Source organism: Helianthus annuus, chromosome 4, assembly GCF_002127325.2.
Source record: "Helianthus annuus cultivar XRQ/B chromosome 4, HanXRQr2.0-SUNRISE, whole genome shotgun sequence".
Taxonomy (NCBI): domain Eukaryota; kingdom Viridiplantae; phylum Streptophyta; class Magnoliopsida; order Asterales; family Asteraceae; genus Helianthus; species Helianthus annuus.
The window spans coordinates 205,946,481-205,960,073 of NC_035436.2; the positions used below are offsets into that span (position 1 = coordinate 205,946,481).

At 37.0% G+C, this 13,593-nt stretch overlaps 1 protein-coding gene across 1 annotated transcript; it reads left to right on the forward strand.

The window, feature by feature from the left end:
• Positions 1-12,774: 12,774 nt before the first annotated feature.
• Positions 12,775-13,197, forward strand: LOC110934234. The gene has a single exon (XM_022177415.1). The coding sequence runs from the start codon at positions 12,775-12,777 to the stop codon at positions 13,195-13,197; it is 423 nt and encodes a 140-aa protein (XP_022033107.1).
• The last annotated feature ends 396 nt before the right edge of the window (positions 13,198-13,593 follow it).

Below are 13,593 nucleotides of genomic sequence, written 5' to 3' on the forward strand. Positions count from 1 at the left end.
ACACCCTCATAATATTTCTGACACCCTAATATATCTTTAAATGTATCAATATGTCTTTATATGCACCCCGTATGTGAAAACCGAGCCCAAAATAGATAAAATAAAAATAAAATAAGTTTATTCAAGTTGAGGCGGGCCGCATAGACCCACCCCAACCTTTTACGCGGGCCGTATGAAGGTGTAACCGGATTCCTTTGATTTCTTTAGTTTATGCGGGCCGCGTAAAGGTTATTGTTAGTTGATGCGGGCCGCGAGTGTCTCAAATGGTGGCGCAGCCCGGTGATGACACGTGTCATCATCGTGGCGGACCTACACGCTGACCCAGCCAAGCTATGCGTTGACGGTATGTTGACGCGGGCCGCGTAAAGCCTTGCCTTATCTTACGCGGGCCGCGAGAAAGTCAAGATCAGACCCTATAAATAGAGGCCATCGGCTTCAGTCGACAATTCGTTCACAATTCACTTCTTAAATCACAATTTCTGTAGTAGCGTTTTTATACCCGGGCATTATACCCCCTAAAATAGCGAGGTTCTGCTACGATGTAAGTATTATAACCCCTAGAGACGTATTAGATACGCTGCCCGATTGATCTAGGGTTCCGTAACGGCTGTCGTGGCTCTGCCCGACGTAGTCGTTGGAATGCCGTCTCGGGGAGGGTATTACTAATGTTAAAATGGGTTATTATACTAACACACGTGCATTTGTGTAAATTATAGATATTCACCATGAAACCCTAAAGAATAACCTAAAACAGCAATGTGAGTTATCCTCTTTTTGTTAAATGTTTTTACAAAACCTTACATACTTTTCTATGCGAATAGCAGTTATTGAGTATTTGTAAGAATACAATTATCGTGGGTATGTTGGGGTTTTGTATACAAAATTGGTTACAACCTGGTTAAGGAGTAACATTTCCACAAGTCGGGTGTCGACAGTACCAACGGGTGATAATTGATATAACTTGGAAACAAATGTAATTGCGGGATCGCCCTCAATACTGTTCACTGTGAATTTTATTTAAACCTGATTAAACTGGGATTCACTCACCAGTATTGCCCACTGACAAAATGTTTTTAAAACACGTTTCAGGTAACAAAATGTGAAAGCCAAATAGAAGCCAGCTGGACAGCACTGGAGGCTTGGAAAAGTGGCAATAAAGTTACCTAAAAATAAAACGGATGTTTTTATTAAATAAATAGGATTTATTCCTATGAAATGTGTGTATTGAAAACTTGGGTTTTACCCATATGTTTAATGTTATAAAACATGGTGGTTTACTCTGATTAAATATTTCCTAACTACGGTCCTGATGAAAATTTCCGCTGCCAAATTGGATAAATAAATGTGATACCACCGAAACTGGCTCACGGCCGCCCGTTCCCGGGAACTAGGGATCGGGGGTTGTGACAGAAGGTGGTATCAGAGCTATGCCACTGATTCAGCCACAGAAGTGTTCTGCTGACATCAAAATTCAAAGTGTTAGGAAATAAATTATGGAAATACGTGTATAATTGTATTTCTTGCTATGTGTTATCTGACTATTTGTTAGTTTACAGTATGAGCGACCAAGGACCTTCTGACGCCTATCGTCAACTGTCTGGTTCGCCTAGGAGCGAAGGCACCTCCTCTTCTCAGCCTGCCCTCTCGGGGTATTCTGCTGACACAGAAGAAGGAATCTTTGTGTTTAAGGCTCAGTCTGAAGAGCCATTTCCTCAGAAAAAGAGGGGATGGTTCAGTAGGGCAGCGCACGAGCGTAGGAAAAGAATGAAAAAGTTGCAGGAACAGCGAGTGTTAGCCGCAGCAAAAAGAGAGACTGATGCTTATAATCAGGATATGCTCAAAAGGGGTATCGCTAATATCCATATTTTAGCAACCACTGCTGCTGATCCAAACCTGGAACAAATGCTAGCACCCCAACCGCAAAATCCTGACCAACCCATGGAAGTAGAAAACCAGATAGAAATGTCTGATTACAACCCGGAAGAGATACCTAGGGTACCTGTACCAGATCCCCTAGACCCAAACAACTACGACCCCTGGTGGGACGATGTTAGGGACTACGTGCAACAAAACCCAATACAGGAACATGTGCCAATACCCAACTTAGGAGCTTACCCAGGGTTAGATCCTCAAGATCCCTACAACATTAGTGATGCATATGTTAGGGAAATTCTAGAGAATCCATACCCGTACCAGGCCCCTATGCCTCCGTATCAGGAACTCGTACCCCAGTTTCCAAACCCAGTCCTAGAACCTGCACCCCCAATGAGTGCAGAAAATGTCCAAGAACTTAGGACTTTTGGGGAGGAAATTTTAGAAAGCAGTGATAGAATGCGACAGGTGGGAGAACGCCTCGTATGGAAATACGATGAGCGTAATATGGATTTTTGGATGAATCCATATCAGTTAAGGTGATGGCAGGAACGGTAGTAATAGTAATAATAATAATAATAATAATAATAATAATAATAATAATAATAATAATAATAATAATAATAAAATAATATATGTGTGTATGTGTTAGAAAAAAAACACTACGGATGCCTACTATTAGTATTGTAGCTTTACATTTCAGTCAGTATTGTAATTTAAATTTCAGTACTAGTGTGTAATGATGCATACTATATAAATAGAGTAAAAGTCGCAATGCTCGACGCTTTTGGTTAAAAGTGCGTGTCATGTGATTGGCTATATTCAAATATTAATTGTGATATTAATATTTGGTAATTGTTTAAAATTCAGATGGCCGACGAGGGAAATCAAGATAATCTGAATAACGATAACCAAAGTAACAATAACGTGGTTAATGAGAATCCAAACAACAATGGAAACCAAATGGATAATAGTGCTGTTCAACATATAGTGGCACAAGGAATTATAGATGCAATGCCATTTATTATTCAAACAGTTCAAGAAGCGAATAATAAAAGTAAGAATAGCAGTAAGCGACTAAGTGAACCGGAACACAGCGTGAACAATGGACCCGTACTTCAAGCGCCCATTCCCAAAAGAAGAAGAACCATGCCATATGGTTGTTCTTACAAGGAATTCTGGTCCTGTAAACCAATAGAATTCTCGGGCAATGAAGGACCCATTGCAGCCTTACGCTGGATAGAGAAAACTGAGGCTGTTCTAAAAATAAGCAAATGTGCTGAAGAAGATAAGATAATGTTTGCTTCAAATCTGTTTAAAAACGCAGCCTTAGAATGGTGGAACACTATCCTCCAGTCAAGAGGAAGTGATAGGATTTATAACATGGAATGGGAGGAATTTAAAAATATGGTAGAAAGGAAATTCTGCCCTCCCAATGAAAAGGAACAGATAGCAAATAAGTTTCTGAATCTTAGAATGGTCGGGGTAGATAGTAAGGGTTACACTACCACATTCTTTGAATATGCTAGGATAGTACCTACCCTTGCATCACCTGAACCGGTATTAATCTCCCGTTATATCTGGGGATTAATTGGAGAGATTAGACATGTAGTCAAGGCAGCTAGACCCCAAACTATAGAAGAAGCTGTAGAACTAGCCAATACCTTGACAGATGAGTTAATCCGTACTAGAGAAGAAGACCAGAGGAGAAACCTAACCCAAAGGCTTACCCAAGAATTCCGTTCTGGGAATTCCAACCGTAGAAATATAGGTTCTACCTCTGCACCATACTGCAGGAACTGCAAGAAGAAGCATTCTGGAAGATGCTCTGTTTACTGCAATTACTGTAAGGCACCAGGACACAAGGAAGAAAATTGCAGAAGAAAAGCCAGTAATGGAATGTGCTACAACTGCGGAGAAAAAGGTCATATTAAGACAAACTGCCCAAAATTGACTCCAGCTGCAAACAACAAGAATATTAAAAATGCTAGAGCATTCGTTTTAACTGCAGATGAATCCAGGATGATTCCAGACGTAATTGCTGGTACGTTTTTAGTTAATGATATTTTTGCGAAAGTATTATTTGACTCTGGTGCAAACCAAAGTTTTATTAATACTTCATTTTGCAAACTCCTAAATCAATCATTAACTAAACTACCACAAGAATGTCTAGTAGAAACCGCAAATGGAGAAACCGTTAGAATTTCTGAAATCTTGCAGGGAGCAAGAATAGAAATTTTTAATCAAAAGTTTATTGCAAACTTTTACCCAATAAATCTGGCTGGATTTGATGTTGTGTTAGGTATGGATTGGTTAATAACCAATAAAGCTAATATCCTATGTGATCAAAAGTCAATTCAGGTAAAATCACCAAGAGGTGAAAAGATCAGAATTAAAGGAGATAAGCCATCTAGATCCACTAAATTCATCTCTGTGATGAAAACTGCAAATTGTATAAGAAAAGGATCTATAGCGTATTTGATTTCTATAATCACTAACACTAAAGGAAAAGAGTTAAAAGACATTCCAGTAGTGTCCCAGTTTTCAGATGTCTTTCCAGAAGAATTGCCAGGACTACCGCCAGACAGGGAAGTTGAATTCAGAATTCACCTGTTACCAGGGACAGCACCGATTGCCAAAGCACCCTACCGTTTGGCACCCGCTGAAATGCAGGAACTGAAGAAACAATTAGACGAATTATTGGAGAAAGGATTTATACAGCCAAGCTCATCGCCATGGGGAGCGCCGATTTTATTTGTCAAGAAGAAGGACGGATCAATGCGTATGTGCATTGACTACCGTGAATTGAACAAAGTCACGATTAAGAATCGGTATCCATTACCGAGAATCGATGATTTGTTTGATCAACTTCAAGGAGCTCGATTTTTCTCTAAAATCGATTTAAGATCAGGATATCATCAACTAAAGGTACAGGAAAAGGACATTCCTAAAACCGCATTCAGAACAAGGTATGGTCATTATGAATTTACTGTCATGCCATTTGGTTTAACCAATGCCCCAGCCGCATTTATGGACATGATGAACCGAATATGTAAGCCATATTTGGATAAATTCATAATTGTTTTCATAGATGATATTCTAATTTACTCTAAAAGTAAAGAAGAGCATGCAAATCACTTGCACTTACTTTTAAGTTTATTGAGAAAGGAAAAGCTTTATGCTAAATTTTCAAAGTGTGAGTTTTGGTTAGAACAAGTACAATTCCTCGGACATCTAGTTAACCATGAAGGAATTCATGTAGATCCAACAAAAATCGAGGCAATTACCAAATGGAAAACCCCAGAGTCACCAACTGAAGTTAGAAGTTTCTTAGGATTGGCCGGTTATTATAGAAGATTTATCCGAGATTTTTCTAGAATAGCCATTCCTTTAACTAAGTTAACCTATAAATCTAAGTTTGAATGGGGACTAAAACAAGAAGAAGCCTTTATAATTCTTAAGCAAAGATTAACCCATACACCCATACTAGCGTTACCAGAAGGAACCGAAGACTTTGTAGTCTTTTGTGACGCTTCTAAGTTAGGTTATGGATGCGTATTAATGCAACGTCAAAAAGTTATAGCTTATGCATCTAGACAGCTTAAGAGTCATGAAGAAAATTATTCAACCCATGATTTGGAATTAGGAGCCATAATTTTTGCCCTTAAGATTTGGAGACATTATCTTTATGGTAGTAAGTTTACCATATTCACAGATCATAAGAGTTTAAGATATGTCTTCGGGCAAAAAGAACTGAATATGAGGCAAAGACGATGGATGGAGTTACTTAGTGATTATGATTGTGATATCCAGTATCATGCAGGAAAAGCCAATGTAGTGGCTGATGCTTTAAGTCGAAAATATCACGAAAAGCCAAAAAGGGTACGTTCTCTTAAATTAAATCTACAAGTAGATTTAAACAATCAGATTAGAAAAGCACAAGAATCAGTAATCAAGGAGGATACTGAAAAATTAAAAGGAATGATTAAGGAAGTAGAACAAGGAACAGATGGAATTTGGAGGTTCCATAAAAAGAGAATGTGGATACCTAAATTAGAAAATTTACGTCACCGTATATTAGAAGAAGCTCATAAGTCTAAATATACGATGCATCCAGGAAGTGATAAAATGTACCAGGATTTAAGGAAAAAATTCTGGTGGATAGGAATGAAAAAGGATGTAGCAGCCTATGTTTCTAAATGTTTAACTTGCTCACAAGTTAAAGCTGAACATCAGAAACCCTCAGGTTTGTTACAACAATTAGAATTGCCAGTCTGGAAATGGGAATTGATAACAATGGATTTTGTTACCAAATTACCCAAAACAAGGAAAGGTAATGATACAATCTGGGTGATTGTAGATAGGTTAACCAAGTCAGCTCATTTCTTACCAATGAAGGAAACCTTTAGTATGGAACAATTAGCCAAATTATATGTAAATGAAATTGTTTCATTACACGGAATTCCTTTATCAATTGTTTCTGATCGGGATAGCCGTTTTACCTCTCATTTTTGGTCAAGTTTCCAAAAAGCAATGGGAACCAGGTTAAATCTAAGCACAGCTTATCATCCTCAAACAGACGGGCAAAGTGAAAGGATAATCCAGATAATGGAAGACATGCTTAGAGCTTGTGTAATTGATTTCGGAGGTAATTGGGACGAACACTTACCTTTAATAGAATTTTCTTATAATAACAGTCATCACACAAGTATCAATGCTGCACCATTCGAAGCACTTTATGGACGAAAGTGCAGAACCCCAGTCTGTTGGGCAGAAATTGGGGAAAAACAATTATCTGGACCTGAGATAGTACAAGAAACAACTGACAAAATCATTCAAGTCAAGGAACGACTGAAAGCAGCACGTGATAGACAAAAGAGCTAGGCTGATAACAGACGCAAACCATTAGAATTTCAAGTAGGAGATAGAGTATTATTAAAAGTCTCTCCTTGGAAAGGAGTGGTAAGATTCATCAAGAGAGGAAAGCTTAGTCCCAGGTATATTGGACCTTTCAAAATTCTTAAAAGAATAGGACCTGTAGCCTATCAGCTACAACTGCCAGAGGAAATGGCAGGAATACATGATGTATTTCATGTATCTAATCTCAAAAAGTGTCTAGCTGATGAATCACTCGTAGTACCTCTCAAAGATATAGAGGTTAATGAACAACTCAAATTTGTAGAGAGGCCTCTACAGATTGAAGATAGAAAAATTAAAAATCTCAAGCATAAGAGATTAGTTCTGGTCAAAGTAAAGTGAGACTCCAAAAGAGGACCTGAATACACATGGGAACTTGAATCAGAAATACAAAAGAAATATCCACACTTATTTCAGTAGATCTCGAGGACGAGCTCTAAAACAAGGTGGGGAGGATATAACAACCCTCGGTAAAACCGACACCCCCATAATATTTCTGACACCCTAATATATCTTTAAATGTATCAATATGTCTTTATATGCACCCCGTATGTGAAAACCGAGCCCAAAATAGATAAAATAAAAATAAAATAAGTTTATTCAAGTTGAGGCGGGCCGCATAGACCCACCCCAACCTTTTACGCGGGCCGTATGAAGGTGTAACCGGATTCCTTTGATTTCTTTAGTTTAGGCGGGCCGCGTAAAGGTTATTGTTAGTTGATGCGGGCCGCGAGTGTCTCAAATGGTGGCGCAGCCCGGTGATGACACGTGTCATCATCGTGGCGGACCTACACGCTGACCCAGCCAAGCTATGCGTTGACGGTATGTTGACGCGGGCCGCGTAAAGCCTTGCCTTATCTTACGCGGGCCGCGAGAAAGTCAAGATCAGACCCTATAAATAGAGGCCATCGGCTTCAGTCGACAATTCGTTCACAATTCACTTCTTAAATCACAATTTCTGTAGTAGCGTTTTTATACCCGGGCATTATACCCCCTAAAATAGCGAGGTTCTGCTACGATGTAAGTATTATAACCCCTGGAGACGTATTAGATACGCTGCCCGATTGATCTAGGGTTCCGTAACGGCTGTCGTGGCTCTGCCCGACGTAGTCGTTGGAATGCCGTCTCGGGGAGGGTATTACTAATGTTAAAATGGGTTATTATACTAACACACGTGCATTTGTGTAAATTATAGATATTCACCAGGAAACCCTAAAGAATAACCTAAAACAACAATGTGAGTTATCCTCTTTTTGTTAAATGTTTTTACAAAACCTTACATACTTTTCTATGCGAATAACAGTTATTGAGTATTTGTAAGAATACAATTATCGTGGGTATGTTGGGGTTTTGTATACAAAATTGGTTACAACCTGGTTAAGGAGTAACATTTCCACAAGTCGGGTGTCGACAGTACCAACGGGTGATAATTGATATAACTTGGAAACAAATGTAATTGCGGGATCGCCCTCAATACTGTTCACTGTGAATTTTATTTAAACCTGATTAAACTGGGATTCACTCACCAGTATTTCCCACTGACAAAATGTTTTTAAAACACGTTTCAGGTAACAAAATATGAAAGCCAAATAGAAGCCAGCTGGACAGCACTGGAGGCTTGGAAAAGTGGCAATAAAGTTACCTAAAAATAAAACGGATGTTTTTATTAAATAAATAGGATTTATTTCTATGAAATGCGTGTATTGAAAACTTGGGTTTTACCCATATGTTTAATGTTATAAAACATGGTGGTTTACTCTGATTAAATATTTCCTAACTACGGTCCTGATGAAAATTTCCGCTGCCAAATTGGATAAATAAATGTGATACCACCGAAACTGGCTCACGGCCGCCCGTTCCCGGGAACTAGGGATCGGGGGTTGTGACACAATGCACCAAAAACACAAAGAAATGACTTATTTGTAAAACGCAATGGCCAAAAAACACAAAGAAATGTCTTATTTGTAAAACGCAATGACCAGAAAACACATAAAAATGTGTTTTACCTAAAACGCAATGCACCAAAAACACATAAAAAGGTGTTTTACCTAAAACGCAATGCACAAAAAACACAAAGAAATGTCTTATTTGTAAAACGCAATGGCCAGAAAACACTTAAAATGTCTGTTTTCTAAAACGCAATGGACTGAAAACACATAAAAAAGTGTTTTACCTAAAACGCAATGCACCAAAAACACAAAAAAATGTCTTATTTGTAAAACGCAATGGCCAAACACTTAAAAATGACTCATTCTAAAACGCAATAGACTGAAAACACCTAAAAAATGTGTTTTACCTAAAACACTTAAAAATGTGTTTTTTTTCTAAAACGCAATAGCCAGAAACCACATAAAACTCTCTTATTTCTAAAATGCAATGGACACATAAAACTGTCTGTCACTGTGAACTGTCTGAATTGTCAACCCCAGCCAGGGGCTCTGCCCCTTGGACCCCGCCAGGGGCTGCCGCCCCTGGGACCCCGCCAAGATCGTAAAACGCAATGACTAAATAAAAAACCTAGATCGTGAAAATGATATTAAAGAATTTCTTACATGGATCGAAGCCGATTTCTTCATCAATTGACGAAATTTGAATGATAGAAACACTTATCAACGCTCGAATCGAACGAATCGAGTGATTATCCCCAAAATCACCGGAAAAAAACAAGATTTTTTTTATGAAATTAAAATGGGTTTTCTTCAAAAAAAGTTGAAGAACACGTTGATCGGGTTTTGAATCATTGATTGGTGATGAAAATCGCGCTATAATATATTGATTATTGAGATAGAAAGTGAAGAAATGGTTGAAGATGGTGGGTTTTGAAAATGGTGGGTTTTGAAGTTACTGGGTTTTGAAAAAGGAAAAAGAAGGAGTTGGATTGACTAAAATACCCTTTTTCTTTATTTTAAATGTTGCCACATGTCATAATCCTATGGGCTTCCTATCCTTCCTAGCCAAAATTAACTTTTTATTTGATCTTTTCCCTCGATATATATATATATATTAATTAGAATTTAGTTTAATCATAGCTGGATATAAATAATATTTATTATGTAGTTATATATTACATTATATTATATATAAGTATTATTATAGTATTTATTATAAACAATATTTAACGGCTATATAGGTTTTTTTAATCATAGCTATATATAAAAAATAACGACTATGTTGTTATATATTACATTTTATTTATAAGTATTATTATGTTTACGTAAGTTATAAATTCGCAAGACAAATTTAAAGTTGTGTGAATTTTTGGCTCGAGCTCCTTTATTAAACGAGCTTCAATATATATTTTAGCTCATCTCAAGCTTGTCCATGCTCAGTTTATTCAAACTCTTAACAAGTTAATCTCAAGTAGCTTATGAGCAACTAAACTCGTATACTCATGTATATTTAAACCCGAGCTTGATAACCTTGGTAAGATATGTGAAAGTTGCAAAACTAAAGTCGCCATGTAGGCAAATTATTCACATATGAAAGAACATTCGTGGTCTAAACCTAAAAATAATTAAAAATAAATAAATTGTAGTTACTTATTTTAAATCGATTTTATAAGATAAAATACGGACAAATAGTTTTGACAAGTATTCAAGTAATACCATATGGGCTCTATGGCTATATGTCTCTAAGCCTCATTTCTGTTTCCTAAAAACCTGTACCGATTAATCCACTACCATGGGCCCAAGTGGCCATTATTTCATAGTGGGCTGAATCGTTTTGACATTTTTTAACAGGTTTAGTTGTTTACCATGGGCCCAACTTCCCAAGTGGCCTCACTTACCATTCGGTTCTAGAGGTGCACAAACCAGTTAATTTTAATAACAGGTTAATTTGACTTTTTGATTTTAATCGGTTATTTTTTTAACTGGTTCGTTAATTACTTTAACCGGTTCAATTAATTAACCGGTTATTTTCGGTTAATAACCATTTTTTTGTTTTTTTGTTTTGAATTTTTCAGTAATTTTTTGGTTAACCGGTCTGCCGCTTAAAAAACTGGTTATTACTCGATCGGTTATTTTGTGCACCTCTGTTCAGTTCCATAATTAATAGTTGGGTTGCAAACGAACCGAACGAACACGAACATGACCTTGTTCGTGTACGTTTGTTAAGAAATATATGTGTTCACGAACCGTTCACAAACACTTATCAAACGAGATTTTATGTTCGTGTTCGTTTGTTAATTTTAGGCAACGAACAAAAACAAACGTTGACGAACACAAATGAGCACAAACTAATGTTCATGAACACAAATGGAAACAAACGAACACAGACAATTGTTCAAGAACATAATATATAATACACTGATACTTATTAGGTACTTAATTTGTCGAAATTTTGAAGTATTTAAATACAAATAAGAACTAAAAACACTAATTAACTATCGAACACGTTACCAAACGTTCACCAACATAAACGAACGACAACGACCTCTGTTCATGTTTGTTCATTTAACTAAACGAACGAAATTTCTTGTTCGTGTTCATTTGTTTAATAAACGAACGAACACAAACGAACTTCCCGCTGAACGTTTGGTTCGTTTGCGCCCTAGAAAACCGAAATACATATATTACCACACTATAAATTTCCAACATGTGGTTGCTTCATATTGTTGTATCTTATGCATAGGGTGTTTTTCAAAAAAAAAATTGATTATTCACTTTCAATCTAAAAGTTTTTTTATCTTTTACATTTTAACCCCTTTGAATTTTTTACTTTTAACCCAAAGCTTTTCATCTTTTGCAATTTAACACAAACACTTTCTTTATGTTCAACTTTAGTCCCTCGTACTTTTATCTTTCGCAAGTTTTTCGTTTTACGTTTCACTTTAAATTTGCGAGTCAACACACCGCAATGTGCGTGTGTGGTGCAATGTTTTTTCGTCAATTGTCTATTTTTCTCCGTTTGACAAGTTCATCGCATCGCGAGAGTCCTAGATCGACTTAGTTATTCTTTTCTACGTTTTAAGTTACGGTCTAATTTTTCGCATTAACATGATGCAACGGGCGTGCGTGGTTCAACAATTTTACGTCTGTTTTTGTTTTTCGTTCGGTGTTATTTTTTCCTTTTTTATTTATTTTATTTTTACATGCTTTTTCTGATGTTCGTGGTTGCTGGCAGTTGTGTCGCATTGGTGCTACTTGGCACGATTTTATGAACGTATTTAACCTATTAAGTTTTTTTACTAATAATTTGTTTTGAGTTAACCCCTATATCTTTTTTACTTAAAAAAACTATTTTTGCGTGCATATTTTTATGTATATGTCGGTATGAATTCGATTTTGCTCTACGTTTCGACATAAACTTTTTCTCAAAATGAGTTAGGTCAAATACAATACGTTTTCCTATAAAATAAATCATTTTTGCGTACATATTTTTATGTACGTTTTGGTATAAATTCAAGTTGGTGTATGTTTCGACGTAAATTTTTTTGGGGAACGAGTCAGATCAAATATAATATGTTTTCGTGCTTATTTTATGAATGTTTCGTAAAATTTGTTTCGAATCGAGTGGAGTCAAATTGGGATTTCTTTTTTTCCCCTTTTTTCAAAACCTCTAATTAATCTCTTTTAATTTACGTGTCAACTTTTCCGTTACATGTGTTACATTTTCCATGTATGAGTCGGGTCACATATAATACGTTATGATTGTACGTTATAATGATTTACTTTATGTTTTAATCAAATCGCAAAGCTTATAAAGGTTACATTGAGTTCAATGGGATACATCGAAACACGCGTTTTCATATTATTAACTCATCAAATAACGTTTGAACTAATCATTTTGATGTTTACGACGTACCCGCGCTCCAATGCGCGCGGATCCTGTTGCTAGTTATTGAAAAACTATAAAAAAAAAATATCTAAATCCTCCGCCTCCACTTTCCCGCTCCATCACCCCCTTAAAATTCCCCCGCCTCTCTCTCTCTCTCTCTCTCTCTCTTCACACCCTAAAACCACCACCTACCCTATCTCCGCCACCATGAACCGCCGTATCCGCCGCCGATCCACCACCACCTCCTCCTTCCTCCGCTACCTAAAGCCCGGCGCCCTCGCTCAACTCCGCGACTCCAAAATCATCGCCAAAACTCACCACCGCTCTTCCGATTCTCAGATCTATCTCTCTCGCACTCTTTCACCACAGGTTTCTTCTTCTCCGTCGAGATCTCCTTCCGCAGCCGTTTCTACTCAACAACCTGACGACACCACCACTATCGCCGCCGCCGTTGACGGCGGCTCTCCGTTCTTTCCGGTGAGGTTTTACGGTCCGAGGTGTCCGCAGAGGAAGAAGCTTATGGCTGCTAGATCTATCTGTTTTCTAAACCCTAGCTCTACTGTTGTGACGTCAGATGGTCCTGAACCGGTTATTGATGGTTTTAGTAGTGATTTTGTTGTTGCTCATTGATTTCAAGTTGTTTCTGTAATTCTGCTTTATGATTATGTGAAAACAGAAGTACAGGAGCTTATGGTAATATTTTAAGATGAAAATTGAAAATTATTGTAGAGGATAATATAAAAATTATGATATATATATGTTATTAATGGTTTTATACTATTTGTGTATGTGCTTCTTCAATTGTTCATTTATCACAGAGCATAATATTGTGTTTAATCTAACTGCATTGTTTTTTTTTTTTTTTTTTTTTTTTTTGAGTTTTGCACTTATGGACTATTAAATGGTTAATAATTCTGTTTTTATGTTGCAACCTGTTGGATTTATTTATTTATACATGTTTAGTTGATTATTGATGTTTAATATCATGTTTTTGTACTGTTGTATCATACTCATAGTTGTCATTGG